The 17,984-nt window shown below is 38.2% G+C and overlaps 1 protein-coding gene across 1 annotated transcript; it reads right to left on the bottom strand.

Moving 5' to 3' along the window:
- Positions 1-1,430: 1,430 nt before the first annotated feature.
- On the bottom strand, positions 1,431-15,954 carry Alb (albumin). The gene is made up of 15 exons (XM_031342076.1): positions 15,817-15,954; positions 15,074-15,131; positions 14,184-14,316; positions 12,808-13,019; positions 12,053-12,185; positions 11,119-11,216; positions 9,598-9,727; positions 8,335-8,549; positions 7,411-7,543; positions 6,272-6,369; positions 4,942-5,080; positions 4,385-4,608; positions 3,292-3,424; positions 2,654-2,721; positions 1,431-1,570 (listed from the first exon to the last, which is right to left on the bottom strand). The coding sequence occupies exons 1-14, from the start codon at positions 15,893-15,895 to the stop codon at positions 2,680-2,682; spliced, it is 1,827 nt and encodes a 608-aa protein (XP_031197936.1). The 5' UTR covers positions 15,896-15,954; the 3' UTR covers positions 1,431-1,570; positions 2,654-2,679.
- Between the last annotated feature and the right edge of the window lie 2,030 nt (positions 15,955-17,984).

Here is a 17,984-nt window from a genome sequence, read left to right as displayed (position 1 = left end):
ATTTTGGGGGAAGTGCTAGCTATATTTAATGGTTTGCTTCCCCAGAAAGACTATGCAGGAGGAAAGTAATAACTTCCCAGCGAAGAAACTTGGCAAACACTGCCTTTAAGAAAATAAATGATCAACCTAACATCCCCCCGTGATCAACGTTAAATCACGCTGACAACATGTGTTCCCAGTGTTCTATGAGATCATCTCTAACATACACACACACACACACACACACACACACAAGTAGACCTGCAATAATCTAGTAGCACAGCCTTCTGGATCATGAGGCAAAAATACAGAGACAAACAGATAGATGCTAGACAGATAGGAATTATTTCCCCGAGGATACCCTCTCAAAGAAGAGCTCACTGGGCTCTTTCATTTCATGTGTTGATCTGTGGAAAGCAGAAGCGGCTCAGGAAAGAGTGCATTGGAAGGCATAATCCTCTTAAAGTTTTAAGCTCCCCTTTGGTATGTCAGAGTGGGTACTGAACCAGTACCCATCAGATAGGGCTTCATCACCTGGCCCGTTATTAGCCCAGGTGAATAACAACACCTTACTCGAATTGTCTGGCTAAATTTCTGGTTTCTATCAGGTCAGGGCTCAATCTCCATTCTAGCCTCCCAGTCTTTTCTCTTTGATACTTTCACCAGGAGGCCAAAACACAAATTGAAGGAAAGGAGAGTATAGAGCATAAGAGGATTAAAAAGGACCTTTCTTTACACGTGGCCTCATAATCACTTCAAGTACCATGCTTACAGTGAAACTATAAGGGATAAGTAAGAGCTGGTTGTAGAATAATATGCACAATCTGAAGCCAAGTCTATAATAAAATTTTCATATGACCATAAACAACTGTATATGTAAACTCATACAGAGCGCTTGGATAAGTCTATAAAATTCATAGACTAAAGTATGTATGAGCAACTGGTTCCTGGAATAGAGAAAAGAATTGAATGAAGGTAGCATCTAAATTTTAACATGACTCTTGTACCATGCGACTCTTACGATTCATCAGTCCAGCACCCCTCCAGATCACCGAGTTTCCTCTTCCAACAGGGCTTCTCAAGGTTTCATTCTGTCATCTTGAGTGATACTATTTTTTCTCAGTTCATTTACTTTACCAGTTCAACTAGTTACCTTTAAAGCCATTCCTATCTCCTTTATCCCCAACTCATTCTTAGAGTCCCACTGACAAAGGGAAACCACAGTACATAAGCTTTTAGGCTCTCATTCAGAATTCTCGTCATGTGAAAATATTGGTTTCTATGCTCACTGCCCATCACTTGGGAGAGTATTAACACTTATTTTCATTGTGTTGCCCATAGAGAGCTGGAGTCTCTGCTGAAATGAAGGGAGGAAAGGGAGGGTTGCCCCAAGCCTAAGAGGCTGCTAGAGTGAAGCGCGCCTTTGGAAGACAGAGTTCTGAACCACAGAGTAGATTCTTTCCATTTTTTATTAGTTGCAGCACAGAGAAAAGAAGTCAAATGTTTAAAGAAATTTGTGTTCCTTGGGGTGTTCAGTTTACACCAACAGAGAAGAGTCCTGAGTCTTTATGTCTTTTTTTCTCAGGGTAGCCTGGAAAGCAAAAAGGAGAAATGTAAGTGTTCTTTGTAAAATGGAATATGGTTTCCAAATCTATTTCTAGAAATGTTGATTTGTGATTTTCACCAGTGTAAACAGCCTACATATGATGTAGCATCCATTACTTATCTTGTTATTCATTACTGATAGATGATGCGACACCCCCTCACCCCAACACATGTACGTGTGATATATGTTATGCCCTCTTCATCACTGGTCCCTCAGAGTCCTCAAGTGTCAAAGTCAGAGGTCTCACCATTTCTGGGGACCTACTTATTACCTAATTGATTACAAATGAAAGCTGTCTTCTCAGAATACTACAAAACTTTCAATTCTTTCTAAAATTGAAATAATTTTTAAATAGCCTTTTATCTATAGGTTTTTTGCTTGAATAAAAAAATAAGTTTGTGTTTTCTTAGGGAGAAACAATTTTTTGCCAAAGTCTTCCATGATTGCCCTATTTTTAAAATTCTCTTCCAAAAGATCACAAACAAAATTGATCAACATAGCTGTGTGCAGTTATCTATGTTTTCAAAGGATGCTGCTTTGTCATAAGAAGATAAATTCTGTTAAAGCTTAGCAATGTGGCACATCAGAAATTTGGAAGCAGATCACTTATTATGAAACAGAACCCATTGTATCTTCTGGTGAAATGAATTCTCAGAATTATTGGGTCAAACCACATGGAATCATTGATACACAACTGTTTTAACACCAAAATATTCATTCATATGGTTTCAACTTCATTCAGGTGATACTCTTGTCTTGGCTAACATGGGGAACTCCACATAAGTTCATGTAAGTCAACGCAAAACCAAGATTAACTCCTTGGCATGGGTTTGGATATTTTATTTTGGTTTCTTCTCTCCCTAGTTTGGTTGTCCTTTGTGTAAACTGCATTAACCTAGACCTTTATGTATTCAGTTTCTTATCTACAAATGGAACCCAAATTGATGATCATACATGAGGACCTAAGAGTGTCACGTGGTGCTTGTCCATGTGGCAAAGGGTTATCAATCTAGATCAGTTTAGGAAAAATGATTATGATTACATTTTAAAAATCCCAAGTCCAGTTACCTGAGATGGTTGTGGTTGTGATGTGTTTAGGCTAGGGCTTCTTTGCTCCTAGTGACAAGGTTTGGACCCTGAAGACAAAGAAATGATGGATGTTAGAAAAGCATTAGCAGGACCATTAGGATTTGCACTGCACAGCCATCAGCGATGACATGGTAAATGCACGTGCCTTGCATTGCTTAATTACAGTTCTATTTGGAATTCCTAAAACAGGCTCTCTGACATCTGTTTGGGTCCAAAATAAAAGGATAAACTGTTGTTAGGCCACAGGAGGGAATGTGAAATGATTCAGATATGTAGTGGTAAATGTTCTGCATTCACGTATAAAATAACTCAGTTCAAAAAGTAAGATTTTAGGGCAAAGTTTAAATGAGTTAATGATTCTGGACTTTACAAGTATTTCTAACTATGTTCACGTGTCACAAATTTGAAACCAAATAGTGATAATAAGCATTTAATAGGCAGCAGTGTGGTAGAAAATAAAAATTAAGAGCTATGTAAGTCAGTTTAAATTACAGTTACATAGCGAACAAAATCTAGGTTGATCATGTTATTCAGTATGTGAGTTCTGGAGCTCTAAATCTAACCAAGTGCACAGAAAATGGAAGCTGAACATTATCGAAATGCAAAACATCTCTGACCTCAGTAGAGAAGCAGGTGTCCTTGTCAGCAGCTTTGCAGCATGTATCCAGGAACTGTGCAAAATCAGTCATGACAGTCTTCAGCTGCTCCTCTGTGGCCTTGGGCTTGTGCTTCACCAGCTCAGCAAGAGCCCTGTGGGAGCACGAAAAGCAAGAATAGCAAGGAGACATTTACTCCAGTGCAGGAAGGATGGCGAGGCCACAGTTTAAGGTTATAAATCTTGGTTTTGAGGACCAAGCATGTCACTGACAACACTAGGGATCTTGACTGTGCATGAGGGCAGTAATAGGTGCAACTTTGATAGGACTAGATCAAATAGAATAATCAATGATGGTCACACAGGTTTTACCTAGTTTCAGGAAATCTCCTGAAAGACTTTTATCTTTGCACTTAATATATAGATTTTTGCCCTCTAACACTTGCCCCATTCAAAATTAATAATGGGGAGGCTAGAAAGACTGACAAGCCAAACAAGAGGGGATTGCTGGGTCTCTGTTGTTGACATCTGTAGAACAAACAGTACCAGAGAAATAGAGTGTAGGGGATGAGTTTTGTAACTCTGTCTGGGGACCACAATGACACATTCCCAAGGGTGATGACTTTCTACTGCTACATTCTGTGCTATTGGAACCTCTCCCTTCAGCAGGGTTCGAGCCTCCTATATGCATTTCCAGCTACTTCTTACTCTATTCTCAAAAGTCACACCCATGATGTTGTCTTGCCCGTGGCATGGCTTCTTCATGGAACATATTCAGCTAACTATTCATACCTTAAAATAAATACTCCTACGATTTCCATGACCAATTTTTCTATCTATATCCACTAACTTGTGTTTAGTACCTTCTATTGTGCCTCCACTAGAATTTTATTCTACTGTGGTTTTTACCCACAGTGATAAAGATAAGTTGAATGAAAGACTTTAATACAAAATTTTTTCACATAGGCAAAATCTTTGATATTTTTTCAATCAGCGATGCCAACATCTAGGGAATATAATCCCTGCATCAAAAAAAAAAGTCCAGTTGACAGTTCTCACTATCAATACTATGCAATAGGAAAATAGATAGAAGCATTTTAAAAAACGTTGCTCACGTTTGTTTCTTAATCTGCTTCTCCTTCTCTGGAAGTGTGCAGATATCAGAGTGGAAGGTGAAGGTCTCAGCTTTGAACTCTTTGGGGACATATGTTTCATCGACTGTCAGAGCAGAGAAGCATGGTCGCCTCTCCACCAGGGATCCACTACAGCACTTGGTGACATGCTCACTCACTGGGGTCTTCTCATGCAGCAGACACACACGGTTCAGGATTGCAGACAGCTAAGGAAGAGACAAGCAGAGCAGCAAGGTCACAAGCATTCCACAAACATGCACTTTCTGGTGCACCAAAAACTGTCATAATGAATTAGCCACTAGGAAGCCAGCCTTGATTGACATGGCAATTTATCTATCTTTGAAACTACACATGTGAGTCTTATTAAACACTGTTTCTTTCTTAGTTAGATACGGGGCGGGAGGCCATGACCCAGACACTACACACACACACATATATGCACATATTAAGACCCCCCCTTGCTCCTGAAAGTTAGATTTATCAGGGTCTAAAGAGAACAAACCAGCCCCATTAACTTTGTTGTTGTTCAAAAGACTCACATAGTCTTCCACACATGGCAGTCTCTGATCTTCAGGAAGTGTACAACATTTGGTGCCCACTCTTCCTAGGTTTCTTGCAGCCTCCACGAGAGTTGGGGTTGACACCTGAGGTGCTTTCTTGGTGTACCGAACTAGAATGCTGTGTAACAAAATAATAATAATAATAATAATAATAATAATAATAATAATAATAAATAATAATAATAACTCACATGGTTTAATCCAGGCAGAAAACTGACCTGATGTATATATTTCAAGAAGAGAAGATTCACCCAACCCGACTAAGTTTTTTCCCCACTAGTCAAAGTAACTTTACTACAAGGATGACAGCATAGTACTGGAAGAATACCTTGTCCTGAGAAACCAAGTGGCTGTAAAAAACTATATTGAGCATAAAATCTTAGTGTTAAATCTGTACTAAAATCATAAGAAAGTGACCTTTCTCTAGCCCAATGGCATTAATGTACTCAGTGTCGCTTTAAATAAATTCTAACACATATCAGCACTGTGACAAACTCAAAAGATAGAGGTGAAAAGAGAGATGGTTTACTAGAAACTATGTATGAATTAAATGAAAGGAAATAATGTCTTCCTGACACATTATCTAGCAATTAATAACGTCTAGTATTTAATGATATACCATAACCAATAAAAGTCAATGTATTTCAGGTGAAGAAGTGCCCACTCCAAACTCTAGAGTTAGAAGAGTGCTAAAACTGTATATGAAATGAACAAGGAATAGTGTGTCTCTTCCAGTTTGCTCACTTTACTTCCATGGATAAAGTTCTATGGAATGACTCTAGAAGGCCATTCAGTCTCTATCTCTAGAAGGGAAATTCCATAGGAAGACAAGATCACAACTACGAAAGTTTAGCTGGAACTCCCAAATTCCAATGTTTTCCAAGTGAACTTTTTCATGTAACATTTCCATGTTATCTAAACTTTTTGTTATATTTTTGTGTTCAGCATTTCTATCAGTTCTTGAGTTTCTGCTGCCCAAAGCATGACACTTCTTTTTCTACTAAATATTGTTCTATTGTTTGCTCATAAACTCCACCTAACCCTTGAAGGACACTCCCAGTTCTAATGTATGAAGATTTGCTGAGTCCTCAAAACTTCTGCTCCCAAGAGACAGTGTTTATATTATCCAGGGATACAATCCTATTGATTCCTCCAACAAAGTTATTTCCTTCCCAGAATTTTTTGATAGATAGAGATTATAAATAATGTGTTTTCATTGTGAAAGTCATATGCTGGATGACCTATACGCTTGCTGTTTTAAATAATCACAAATTGATCAAGGAAAAAGTTAGCTGATAAAACTACTCACGCGTTTTGGAATCCGTACTCTCCCAGCTTCTCGTAAAGCTCACAGTTAGATTTGACCAAGTTCTTAGGCTCGTCTATAAGAGGCTGGAACTGGGCAAGCTGCAAGATAAAAGAATTGTGTTTACAGCCCCTTCCTGAGAGCCCAAAGGAGGTCACTTTGCACTACTGACTACGTCCCTCTGTCCAAAGACAAATCAGGAGTCTGTCACCTTGCATTTAAGTTGTTCCTTTTATTTGCAAGGTCATTTGGCACAAGTCCAATGAGAATCTCCAGGCTCTGGAATTCAATGGCTGTGCTTGAAGCAGGCCACCTGATTCATTTTCTTGTTGTGTGACTGTTCTTCCCACACCCAAGGTTCAGACTGATCCTGTCTACACTGTGCTGCACTAAGTGTCCTGAGCACCAGAACTGGTCTCTTAACCCACTAAGTGGATGAAATTAAAATTGCACCTAGTGCACAGCAGAACTTCACTAGATGGTGGCCATCACTTTTAACAATCTCTCTAAGGTCTCTCTTGAGGTCTCTGAGATGAGAGCATCCACCCAATCACTGAGTGGTGTCTGGTATTCAGCAGTTTCTTTGTAAAGTAGGACTCTCCTCTGGTCCCAAATGGTTCAGAAACCAGTATGTACTGGCAGGAGTCCTGATGCCCTCTACAACAAACTTGTAAGTAAAACTTCTCATAAAACTACTCCAAAACCTTCTCTTTTAAAGAAATAGAGTTCACAAACTCCTTTGAGATATTAATTCTAATAGTTGACAATGTGGTGGGTCAGGTTTATGGTCTTTAAATCTAAGTTAAATAAATCAATTTTAGTTTAAATTTAATTGAATGTATTCTCTAATTTTATTCTCGAGAGTATGAAAAAGGAAAAGCTACAATAAAGATTTTGTACAAGTAAAGATTCCTCCCTCTCTTTGAACCTTCCTTTTCTTGAGCAGTTGTTCTAGGTTTCCTTATATTTTATCCAAATAGTTCATCCTACGATGTTGAAGAACTTTAAGAGCTCAAACTTGCCTCCATCTCAAGAAAACATCTGGATTGACCTACATATCGATTATTGTGAATTCATCTCTTCCTTTCTCCTTATAGAAAGCACCATCAACACTTCAGGTATCCTTGGCTATGGAAACCTACCACTGTGCTGTAGCATGCATGAGGGTCGGCTTCAGCACAGCACTTTTCCAGAGTGGCTTCATATTTCTTAGCCAGTCTCAGCAGCAGGGATACAGAGTAATCAGGGTGCCTTCTTGCATATTCATACAAAAACCTAGTTGAGATGAACACAGGCTCAGTTAAGTAAATGAGCATGTTATAGAGTCCCATGACCAACCTCAATAGTGACTCTCATCCCAGGCATCCTGCATTGGCGTGAGCTCCGTGTAGAAAACTAAGCAGCAAGAATGTAGGAACCAGAGAGCTCTTCCCAGGTTCAGCTTTGCCACTGCAGCCTATTTTAGTATTCTGCTTGGGCAACTTACTATCAGTTCATTAACTTCCTCCATTGTAGAATGGGAATAATTGTTGTACTTACTGAAAACATATTGTCATTTGTTATTAGTTGTATCATGACTTGCCACACTGTGACATTCTGGTCTTTTCAAAACAGCTAGTGTCATATTGTCATATTGGCATATATACATATAGATAGATAAAGATAGCTTTGATGTTATCACAGAGATAGATAGAGCTGGATAGGTAAGTAGATACCTAGGTAATATATTCATATACATCATATATTTAAGAAATATGTTCATAAGAATGATTAAGTGGTACATATAATTTATATATTCATAGAATATTTCTAAAGATTTCCAGAAATATTCCTGTGAAGTTAGAAACACTGAATTTATGCTGAATGCATGTACAATTTCATAAAAAATATTTTAAATTACTTAAAACACTTTTCAAGGAAATTTTAAAAGCTGAGAATGGCAAGGATGAATAATTTTTCTGAGAGCCATAGAAGTCCTGCTAACACCAAAGGAGAGAGCCTGGTGTAGCGTCCTAAACCATGCAGCTCTGATAAAGCCATGAAAGGGAAGGTAATTAACTACTCACGTGCCCAGGAAGACATCCTTGGCCTCAGCATAGTTCTTGCACACTTCCTTATCCTCAACAAAATCATCAGCGATAGGAGGCAGGTCAGCAGGCATGTTGTCGTGTTCCACCTCACTAAGACACTGGGCTTTCTTCAACACTGGTTTATCGCAGCAAGCCTGCAGTTTGCTGGAGATAGTTGCCTGGTTTTCACACATGTATTTGGCAAGTTCTGCCTGTGAGAATGAAAAACAAAGGTTTCAGAGGAATTATCTTGGCTACATCCTGTCCCCGCACCTCTGTCACGTGGGGAAAGTATCTTCATCCTGCTCTAAACCATACACAACCAAAGTGGCTTCCTTAAACATCTCTTCAGCCCTGCGGTGCTGCAGAGCCCGCGGGCTCGGATACTATGACCAAAACATTCTAACTAGATCTGAGAAAGACTGCTCTGGGACAAGGGATGTGTTTTTCTAAATTAATTCATTTTGATTATTTATTAAGTGTATGTCTTTCTGACTGTGATAATTCAGATTACTTTTTCTATAAAAGTTAGTGCTTTTTTTTTTTAAATTTCTCCCAAGTTAAGGGTAGGCATTTTAAAACCAAATAAACCATTAAATTATGAAGTATAATTAAATAATCAGTAATGAGCACAATTACAGGCATTGCTGAAAAATATCTGTCTTGAGTTTTCCAGAAGGTACTATGGTAGAAGAGGATTCTGGTATTTGGTTATATTTTTAATCTTTGGAGTAGGGAGGGGAGGGAGATAATAGGGCAATGTTGGAGAAAATGAGATCTCAGTGAATTTGTATGTACTTAACACAGACAGTAAATTAAGGGAAAGACCACGGAGGGATAAACACAGTTTTAAAAGCCTCTTCACTCTGTGGGATGTCTAGCCCCGCCTCTCTCCCAAAAACATCTTAGAAATCTACATTTTGTGACGTGTTCTCTCAAAGTGTGACTGAAGAAAAGAGTTTCGAGTCATTGAATAATTCAGAAAACTTTTTGCTGTTAGTGTTTTTGTGTTTTTGTTTTCGGGGTTTTTTTTAGTTTTTTTTTGTTTTGGGTTGGTTTTTTGTTTGTTTTGCTTTTTGTTTGTTTTGTTTTTTGTTTTGTTTTGGTTTTTGGTTTTTGGGTTTTGGTTTTGTTTTTTTCCGGAAAGTGGCAGCAACCAAGGAGAGCTTGGTAGAGTAATGGCCACGCCAGCCACCATTGGTGTTCTATGATAAAGCCGAACATATGCACTCACTGACTGAGCATGCCGTGGCTCCTTACCCTGTCATCTGCACATTCCAGCAGGTCTCCATGGCAGCACTCCTGGGTGACTTTGGTTAGGTCTGTTGCCAACTTGGTGATTTCTGCAAAATCAGCATTGGGGAATGTCTGGCTCATGCGAGCTACTGCCCTGAAAAAAACAAAACAAAACAAAACAGATTTCCATCAATGAATTATTATCATATTTGTATTTGTATGAAAGCAGTAAAAATAGACACAAATTTTACACATTCAAGACCTGTCATAAACTGTTTTGAAGTTCAAAACCGACTTAAATGAATCAATTATAAAAATTCACTAGTTCTTGTAATGCTAGTCTGGCATGATAGTTATATTTTTCTTTGGCAGAATTATCTACTAAAAGAATGGGGGTGGTGTGTGGAAAGCTAAGGCCTCATTAAATTAAAATCATAGAATATTTTCCCCAATGGGGCAGCAGTGAAGCTTTAAGTCCATATCTGACTTCTGTTTCCAGCTTGATCCCATCTTAACACTGTGACCACCAGCAGGCGTTAGCTTTTAGTGTTACAACATGCAGAACCAAAGATCTGGGAGATTAGATTACATAATGGTACGAAAGCATCTTCTCTTCTGGAAATGAATATTCATCATCTCTCATCATAAGACACATTTCTCTGAATCCTAAATTTCTGTGGGGGAAAAAAATTCTTAACTTGTAGAGAACTGGAGAGTTCTAATCACGCATCCTCCTGCCAAGAAACTGTTCCAGCCGTCAGCCTCTGACCTCTCTGGCAAAAGCCAAGATTCTCCTTCTCAAATAATTTACAGTTCCTTAACTCCAATAAAGAGATTCCTTTGCAGGAACCAGTCACAGCCTGTGTAACAGTGTTTTGTTTCAGATTGAAGTTGTTTCGTTTGTTGATTTGGTTGACTACAATAATTTGGATAGTAGGAATGACTTAATGAGGATAATTGTGCTGACAGTTTCTAGAGAGCACACACGATATCGTGTCAACATTCTCTCCTATTGTGTTGATTCATTATCGACTAACAGGTGAGGCACCGGAAGGGCAAACATGTCTTTCTTGATTTCCATGTTAAAGGGTGCACCCAGACTCAGCTACAGCATATAAAAGCAAAGAGGGGGTCAAACAGAAACAGGAGATTAAGAACACGATTGGAGTTGTAATAAAATTTGAAATAGTAACTCCAGCTTGCTTGATGGCTAAATTCAATTATCAGGACATAAAACAGTCACTTTTAGACTGAGGAAACATAAATAAAGTAAATTAATCACCCTGTTTGTAAGCTTTGAAAAGAGTCCCAGTCTTTATGAACAAATGAGATTTTAAATACCTATCTTCTCTTAGAAAAAAAGTCTTCTAAATTCTTTGATAATTTTAAGCAAAACAATTGAGACAAAAATGTGAAATTTTTATTATTATTATGATTTCACCTCTATTGTCTTTTCATAAAGCGCCTTACAAAGGTGCAGCCTTTTGGACTGGACAACTATCATCAGAAAGAGGTGAACTGTGATATTAAAGAAAAGCCATGTACCATGCTTTGAAGGCTCTCTCTCCAAATCGCTGCAAACTGGAGCACTTCATTCTCTGACGGACAGATGAAACCAATGCTTTCTCCTTCACAGCATCAAGCTACAAGAAAAAAATCCAGTTGAAAGAATTGGAAAAGATTATTTTTATACACACACACATACACCTTCCAAAGTTTCAGTCAGCCCGATGGCAAAATAATTGGTTTGGGTGGGGAGGAGTTGAAATCAGGACCTTGCATATGTTAGGTAAGAACTCTGATCCAAATGAAAACTTAAAAAGATAATTTACAGTTCAACACACAAAGACTCCCTTTTGGCAAATAATTATTTTGATACCTGATAGAAAAGAAAATCAGTCTGGTCGTAGCATCTAGCTACCTAAAGCACCTTGGGGACATCGCTGAGGGAAGATTCCTGAAAGACGACATCCCAGGACATATACCTGTATTGACTTCTTAATTTTGTGACTAATTCACTTTAGTCCTTCCTCCATTAACTTTCATAAAATCAGTAAGTGCCTCCAAAAAATAATGCATGTAACAAATACTTATGGAAGGAAGGAATGAACTCCAACTTCTAGCATCAGTAAAAATTCTCTGCTTTGAATTTTAGCTCCAGTAAAATGTCTCAGAGAAAGTCAAAAAATAAAAGCAAAAACAAACAAAAAAACCTAGCTGTTTCTGCACAATTTGACAAAGAGTATTCTACTGCAGACATCATTACCATGAAGAATGAGTAACAAGAATTCCCTCTCAGACCACTGCTAAATTTTAGAAGGATTCAGAAAGGTTTAAGAATGAAAATCTATTGGTAACTTAAGAGGAAAGAGATGTTTCACTCAGAAAGTCAAGTCTCCTGAATCTAGCCATGAGATGATCAGAATCTGAGGTTGTGTAGAAAACAGATCTTTCGTGTGTGCGTCTTTCCAGGGATTACCTTTGGGGTCATGCAGCCTGTCTTGTCAGCCTCCGCACAGCACTGGGTCAGAACCTCATTGTACTGCTCAGCATAGTAAAGGAGTTCTGGGGCATAGAAGTAAGGATGTCTTCTGGCAACTTCATACAAATAGCTGAGTTATGGAAAAAAAAAAGAAGAAAGCAGGCAATCATCTCCCACACACAGAACACTACAGAAAGGATTAGAGTCAACCCACACCCTTCAGTACACGTGGGATTTGTAACTGACCAGTCCCATTCAGTGCAGCCACCCATGAGTGATGGCCTTTGTCTGTGGTTGAGTGAGAAAAGAGAGATGTGTGTGTGAGTGTGTGTGTGTGTGTGTGTGTGTGTGTGTGTGAATATTCGTTCACACATGTGCATTTTTGGTAAGTAGTTAAATTTAGGTGATGTAATGTTGCTGACTAAAATGAAATTGATCTGGAGAACATGAACACCACACACACGTACATGCACACACATACACACACACACACACACACACTCAAACGAACACCTTCAGAATATTTTGCAACTTCTCAGTCTCAGATATTTCACATGGGTCCTATCTGTTTTCAAGATCAAAACATCATTGATCTTTTTATTGTCATTGTATAGTTTGTGGTATCAAACCTTCTCAGAACATTCCCAGGCTTGGTGTTGGATGTTTGGGGTTTTCATGACTATCAGCATAAGCGCTACTGACCAAACTATTGCCAAGTTTTTAGCTTAAAGTGTAGATGCCTGGGTACTCACTGTCCCATAAAGGCGTTAGGGTTTTCCTGGAAAGAGGTACACATGGCCTCAGCTGCTGGCCTCTCAAATGGCGGCAGGTTGGGGTTGTCGTCTTTGTGTTGCAGGAAACATTCGTTTCTTTCGGGCTCTTGTTTTGCACAGCAGTCAGCCAGTTCACCATAGTTTTCACGGAGATTTGGAATGGCACACAACTTGTCTCCAAAAAGAGTGTGCTAGTGGAAGACAGAAAGGTCAAATTCCTGCCAGTACCCTGACTTTCTCCATAGCCAAAGAGCAGCATCCAAACCAAATGTGCTGATAAAATTTGGTGAAGAAAACATGTACCTTATATGTATGTACATAGATGATATGATATGTATATTGAAACATCGATAACACCTATTGAACTACTTTTGTGGTTTTACATACCACTTTTTATACCACTTTAAGTAAATTTAAGTATAAAAAAGTTAATGAAATAAGTTAATGTTTTTAAGCCATGAAGCAAATGGAGATCATGTAGAAATCCCCCCTCACTTACTTTTCTTGGATTTGTCTATTTCTGTGTAATTTTCATGATAGACAAGTGCCACAGTCTTGTGTATGATGGATAAAACAGAAAAGCAAAGAGCTAATGGCCTTGAAGAATGTCACCTTTCATGTTTTCTATCTGACAATAAAAGCTAGGAGTAAAGTCATTATAATAAAAAAAAATCAAGGGAATTTGAGGAGCAGGTAAAATCATGCTTGGGAGCAATACATTCACACAACTCCTCACAGGCTCTTCTCCTTTGGGAGAAGCCTAAGTTTGTACTACGTTCCCTGTAAAACTAAGGAATGACACATTCCTCTCTCCAAACCCTCATGAAAACCCCCTTGCTCTCTTTCAGATCCATGACCTCATTTTTCATTCATTGTTCACGCATATACATTTATGTAAATACATATAGTCCTAAATGCAGCTGCTTAGTCTGTATAATGTGATTTATATGTATGTTTTAGGGATGACCATTGGTATTGGAGAGGCAATTGCTGTGCTCTTCCTCGAAGAAGGCAATTCCTCCTGCTCTCTGCATCCCTTAGTTGCCTATAGTTCTTTGTACAGGGTTTAGTTCTTGTGGTCTTTCTCTCATCCACTTCGGCAAGTCTATGGTCACTGTCAAGCTCCCATTTGGGTAGTCATGTTGGTGAGACTTTTTGAGTGTAGCTTCTGCAATTTCTAGGAAAAGGAGTCCCATAACAAAATTCCTATCGTCCTAACAATCTCTCTAACAATCTCTCTGCCCCCTCTGCAACAGTTTTCCCCGGGCCTTAAGTGAGGGAGTCATGATTGTTTTTGAAACACTCAGAATTCCATAAACCAGTAAAATAGATCCTCAAAATCAGAAGGTACTCACAAGGGATTTGTCACAGTTTGCGGCAGACTCATCGGCAACGCATGTCTTTGCAAAGTCTGTTACTTCATTCACTAATTTCATGTGCTCATCAAATGGGCATTTCTGGAGATACTGGGAAAAGGCGATCAGGACTCTGAAAAGCAGGCATAGAAAGAAAACCTCAGTATGAGGCAGCAAATTATGTATGCATATACCTTCGATAGTTTGTCTATCTTTTCATACAACTATCTAGAAAGCCTATTCCGGTCAGCTATTCTCTGAGGCATAACCAGGAACACCTGACTTCCCAAGCAAGAAGAATATGGAATTCTACCATGCTGAAGTGTAGATGCATATATTTGTCAATAGATTTATGAATATGAGGCAAACAGGCAAACTATTCTCTAAATTTATTCATTGTCAAGGCTAGGTATTATGTAAGTCCTTCTAATTATTTCTTTTCTAACCCATATAGCTTTGTTATTTGGAATACATGACACTATTGACTTTTTAAAAATAAACTAATTACTCATTTTTACTACATCAAAACATTATTAAGGTTGAAGATGTGACTTAAGTATCGACCACTTACTTCACATGTGTAAGGTCCCAGGACTACAAAAGATGGAAGGAGCTATTAGCCACACATGGGCTGGATACATTTAATTAAAATTAAATATTAATTGAACATGTGCTCCTCAGTTACACTTGCCATGTGCAAAATGCTTAATAGGCTTGTGTCGTCTGGCTGCCATATTGCTCACCACAGATCCGTAGTCTTTCTGTCAATGCACAAATTTCTATTGGACAGCACCGCTCTACGGTTTGCATACTCAAAGTGGGGAAGGGTGTTTTAGAACTTGAACTAATACTATCAAAACATTAAGTGGACTTTCAGCATTTTAACTTACAGGCCTTTGAAATATTGTTCTCCCAAATCATTATACCGATGGGCGATCTCACTCTTGTCTGTGGAAACAAAGAAAGAAGAAACACAAAACGTATCTAAATATTGCTGAAGACAACTGATTGTAACATGCTGCTTTTCATTCTTCTCTTCACTGACCTAAGCCCTTCCCTGAAGATGCCAGTCTCTAACCGTTACGGGAAAATCTGAAGGTGGCAATGATTCCTTTCTACTACATCAAAGTTATATTCCTTCACCAAAAATATTATTTCAAAACCCGATGTTTATAACTTTGCGTTCAAACCCAAGATTCAATACTTCTGTCGTGTCTGTAAATATCTACTAAGACAATAGTAAATAAGAAATAAAGTAAATACAAATGGAAACTCCATTTATAAAATTATTAGTACACACTTTTAGTTTTTAGTATATAGCATGGTAGATCAGGCAGGCCCTTTAAGACTGTAATGAATTCAGCTGTATCTGATGTAATTTAAGTCATTCTGCGTAGCATTTTATTTTTAATTAAAAGAAATTTAAAACTAAGCTTTCAAAATCCCACCATTATTGTCATTGAAGATATCTAAAATAATTCATAATATAACCATATAAAGATTCTCAGATGCAAGTAATCATTATCATCATCATATTCTAGAAATCAGCACTAAAGGAAAATTTAACTAAAAATACCAGGCTTCTGTTACTAGGAAAAATAGAAGTAGAGAAGAAAAACCATGAAACTCTTACGTGCTTCTCGACGAAACACACCCCTGGAAAAAGCAGAGCCGGAGACAAAGAGGAGGAGGAGAAAGGTTACCCACTTCATTTTGCCAGAGGCTAGTAGGGTTGATAGGAAAGGTGATCTGTGTGCAGAGAAACTCGCTCTAATATACTTCTTTAACCAATAACTGTAGATCATTAACCATACGTACCTCGCATTTCATTGGTCCCTACCCCGTTACAAAATCATGCCATCCTTGCCAAAAAGTTGTTTGACTAAATCCCTTGCGTATATTTGTCATCTGGAGCTCCCCCCACCCCCAAAAGACTTTGTCAATTCATTAAAGTTATGTAAAACATCAAATTTTACATAAGAGTTTAATCTTTTTGTCTCCCTTTTGGGCCTTTGGGTGGAAACATGTCACATTTTAAAAGCTAAGAACTGAACTGAGTTCATCCCAAATATGCTTTTATGTATAGGAAGTGAAGAATGTGCATGAGGAAGAGGTCTCATCATAGGGCTTCCAAGTCTTTCTCATCTTTTTAAAGTTAGAATCTTCCAGGAAGCTCACAGCATCTTAAAAGTGAACTGAGAAGAAGCCAGAGCAATAAATACAAGTGCAGAGGACTTACAGAAGTCTGGAGTCCCCATGCCATGCTCAGGCTGTGTGTGAAATGGGTCTGGAGTAGACTTTTTTTCATCTAATGTGAACCTCTTTCTCGGGGAGACACTAGGACAGGCACCCCAACAACAGTGATGATGGTCTTTCTCAACCCCATCGTAACGTACTTCCTCTGACACCACAGAATGATAATTAGTAGCAGACCAGTTATCTCACTTACCTAAAAGGATGAGTTGGTCAAGACTACATCCAAATCACCCCCATGGTTCCTATACATACAGGGACTAGTCAGTGGCAAGAAGAAGAAGAAAAAAGGAGGAGGAGGACGAGGAGGAAGCATTCTTCATATCTAGTTATACAATTAAAGAAATCTACTTTCTATGACCACATCTTATGTCCTCATCTTCAGGAATGTGTACAAATTCTGTAACCAAACACAGGAGTAAAGGTAAAATGAAGGAGAAAGAAAAGTGTTTCCTTGCTTGTTTTATGACTCAAAAGAGTCCTGAAATGAAATAACAGCCTAGTCTCCGAAGACACAGATAAAGAGAGTATTAAAAAAAAAAAAAGAAAAAGAAAAAGAAAAAAGCCTGCCTGTGGAATAACTTCCACAGAAGCTTGGGGTGGGTGGCAGAATTAAGCCAAAACCCCATACTGGAAAAGGAAAAAGAAAGAAACCAAACAGAAAATATACTGTCTTGGATAAATTCCTCTATAAACTTCCTAGAAAGAGTGGTCACTATTTGTTTGAAGAGAGTAGTCATGCCTGGTCCTGTCCTCATGTGGGTCTGGATACATAAACAAGTATGCAATGCTTAAGTCCTTGAATGTATTTGTATTACTAACTCACAAATTCAGACTTTTATCACTCACACACGTACTATGTACATATATTTTTGTTTGATGATTGAGTAAAAAAAAAAATCATCTGCGCGGCCATTTTGCATTTAGATTGTAGGATAACCATAAATACCAAAGTCTAAGAAAAAGTCATCATAATGGATTAGGAGCTGGCTTAGTGACTGATGAAGCTCCAATAATTTTAAGACATAAATGCATAACAACTGAGGCTCTACTTAGCAGTAGTAATCCAATGCCTTACACAGACATATTCTAACTAATCTTTAGCAGCCTAGAATTAAAGTGCTTAATTCTTGACACAATCTCCATGCTTATAGTTCACCTCAACTGAAAAGAAACGCTTGAACAGTTGGCATTTGGTAAGTAAGAATTTATACTCTTTCTTCCGAAACTCCTGGCATTCGTCCTATATGTAAACTCTATACTGAGAGGAATGAAGCTACATAATTATTAGCTTCTAAACATCCTGTTTTTCAAGCTCTCAAACTTTTTTAACTAATGGTTAGTCAGTCATCAGAAGAGTTTGGCAGGAGCATAAATGCAAAAGTTAAACTAAGAGTTTAGTTTCTGAATAAATAGAAAATAGCTCAAATGATCTCTAAATGTTTTTTCATGCTTGTGGGAGGACTTTACAAATAAAGAGTAGCTGAGATAATTTGTTTGTAAAGTATGATCCTGTGCTCATCATATCTCTCTCTTTCTCTCTCTCTC

This window comes from Mastomys coucha, unplaced genomic scaffold (genome assembly GCF_008632895.1).
Source record: "Mastomys coucha isolate ucsf_1 unplaced genomic scaffold, UCSF_Mcou_1 pScaffold22, whole genome shotgun sequence".
Classification (NCBI taxonomy): Eukaryota; Metazoa; Chordata; class Mammalia; order Rodentia; family Muridae; genus Mastomys; species Mastomys coucha.
Note: the sequence above shows the minus strand (reverse complement) of the source record. Positions and strands in the feature narration are given on the sequence as shown.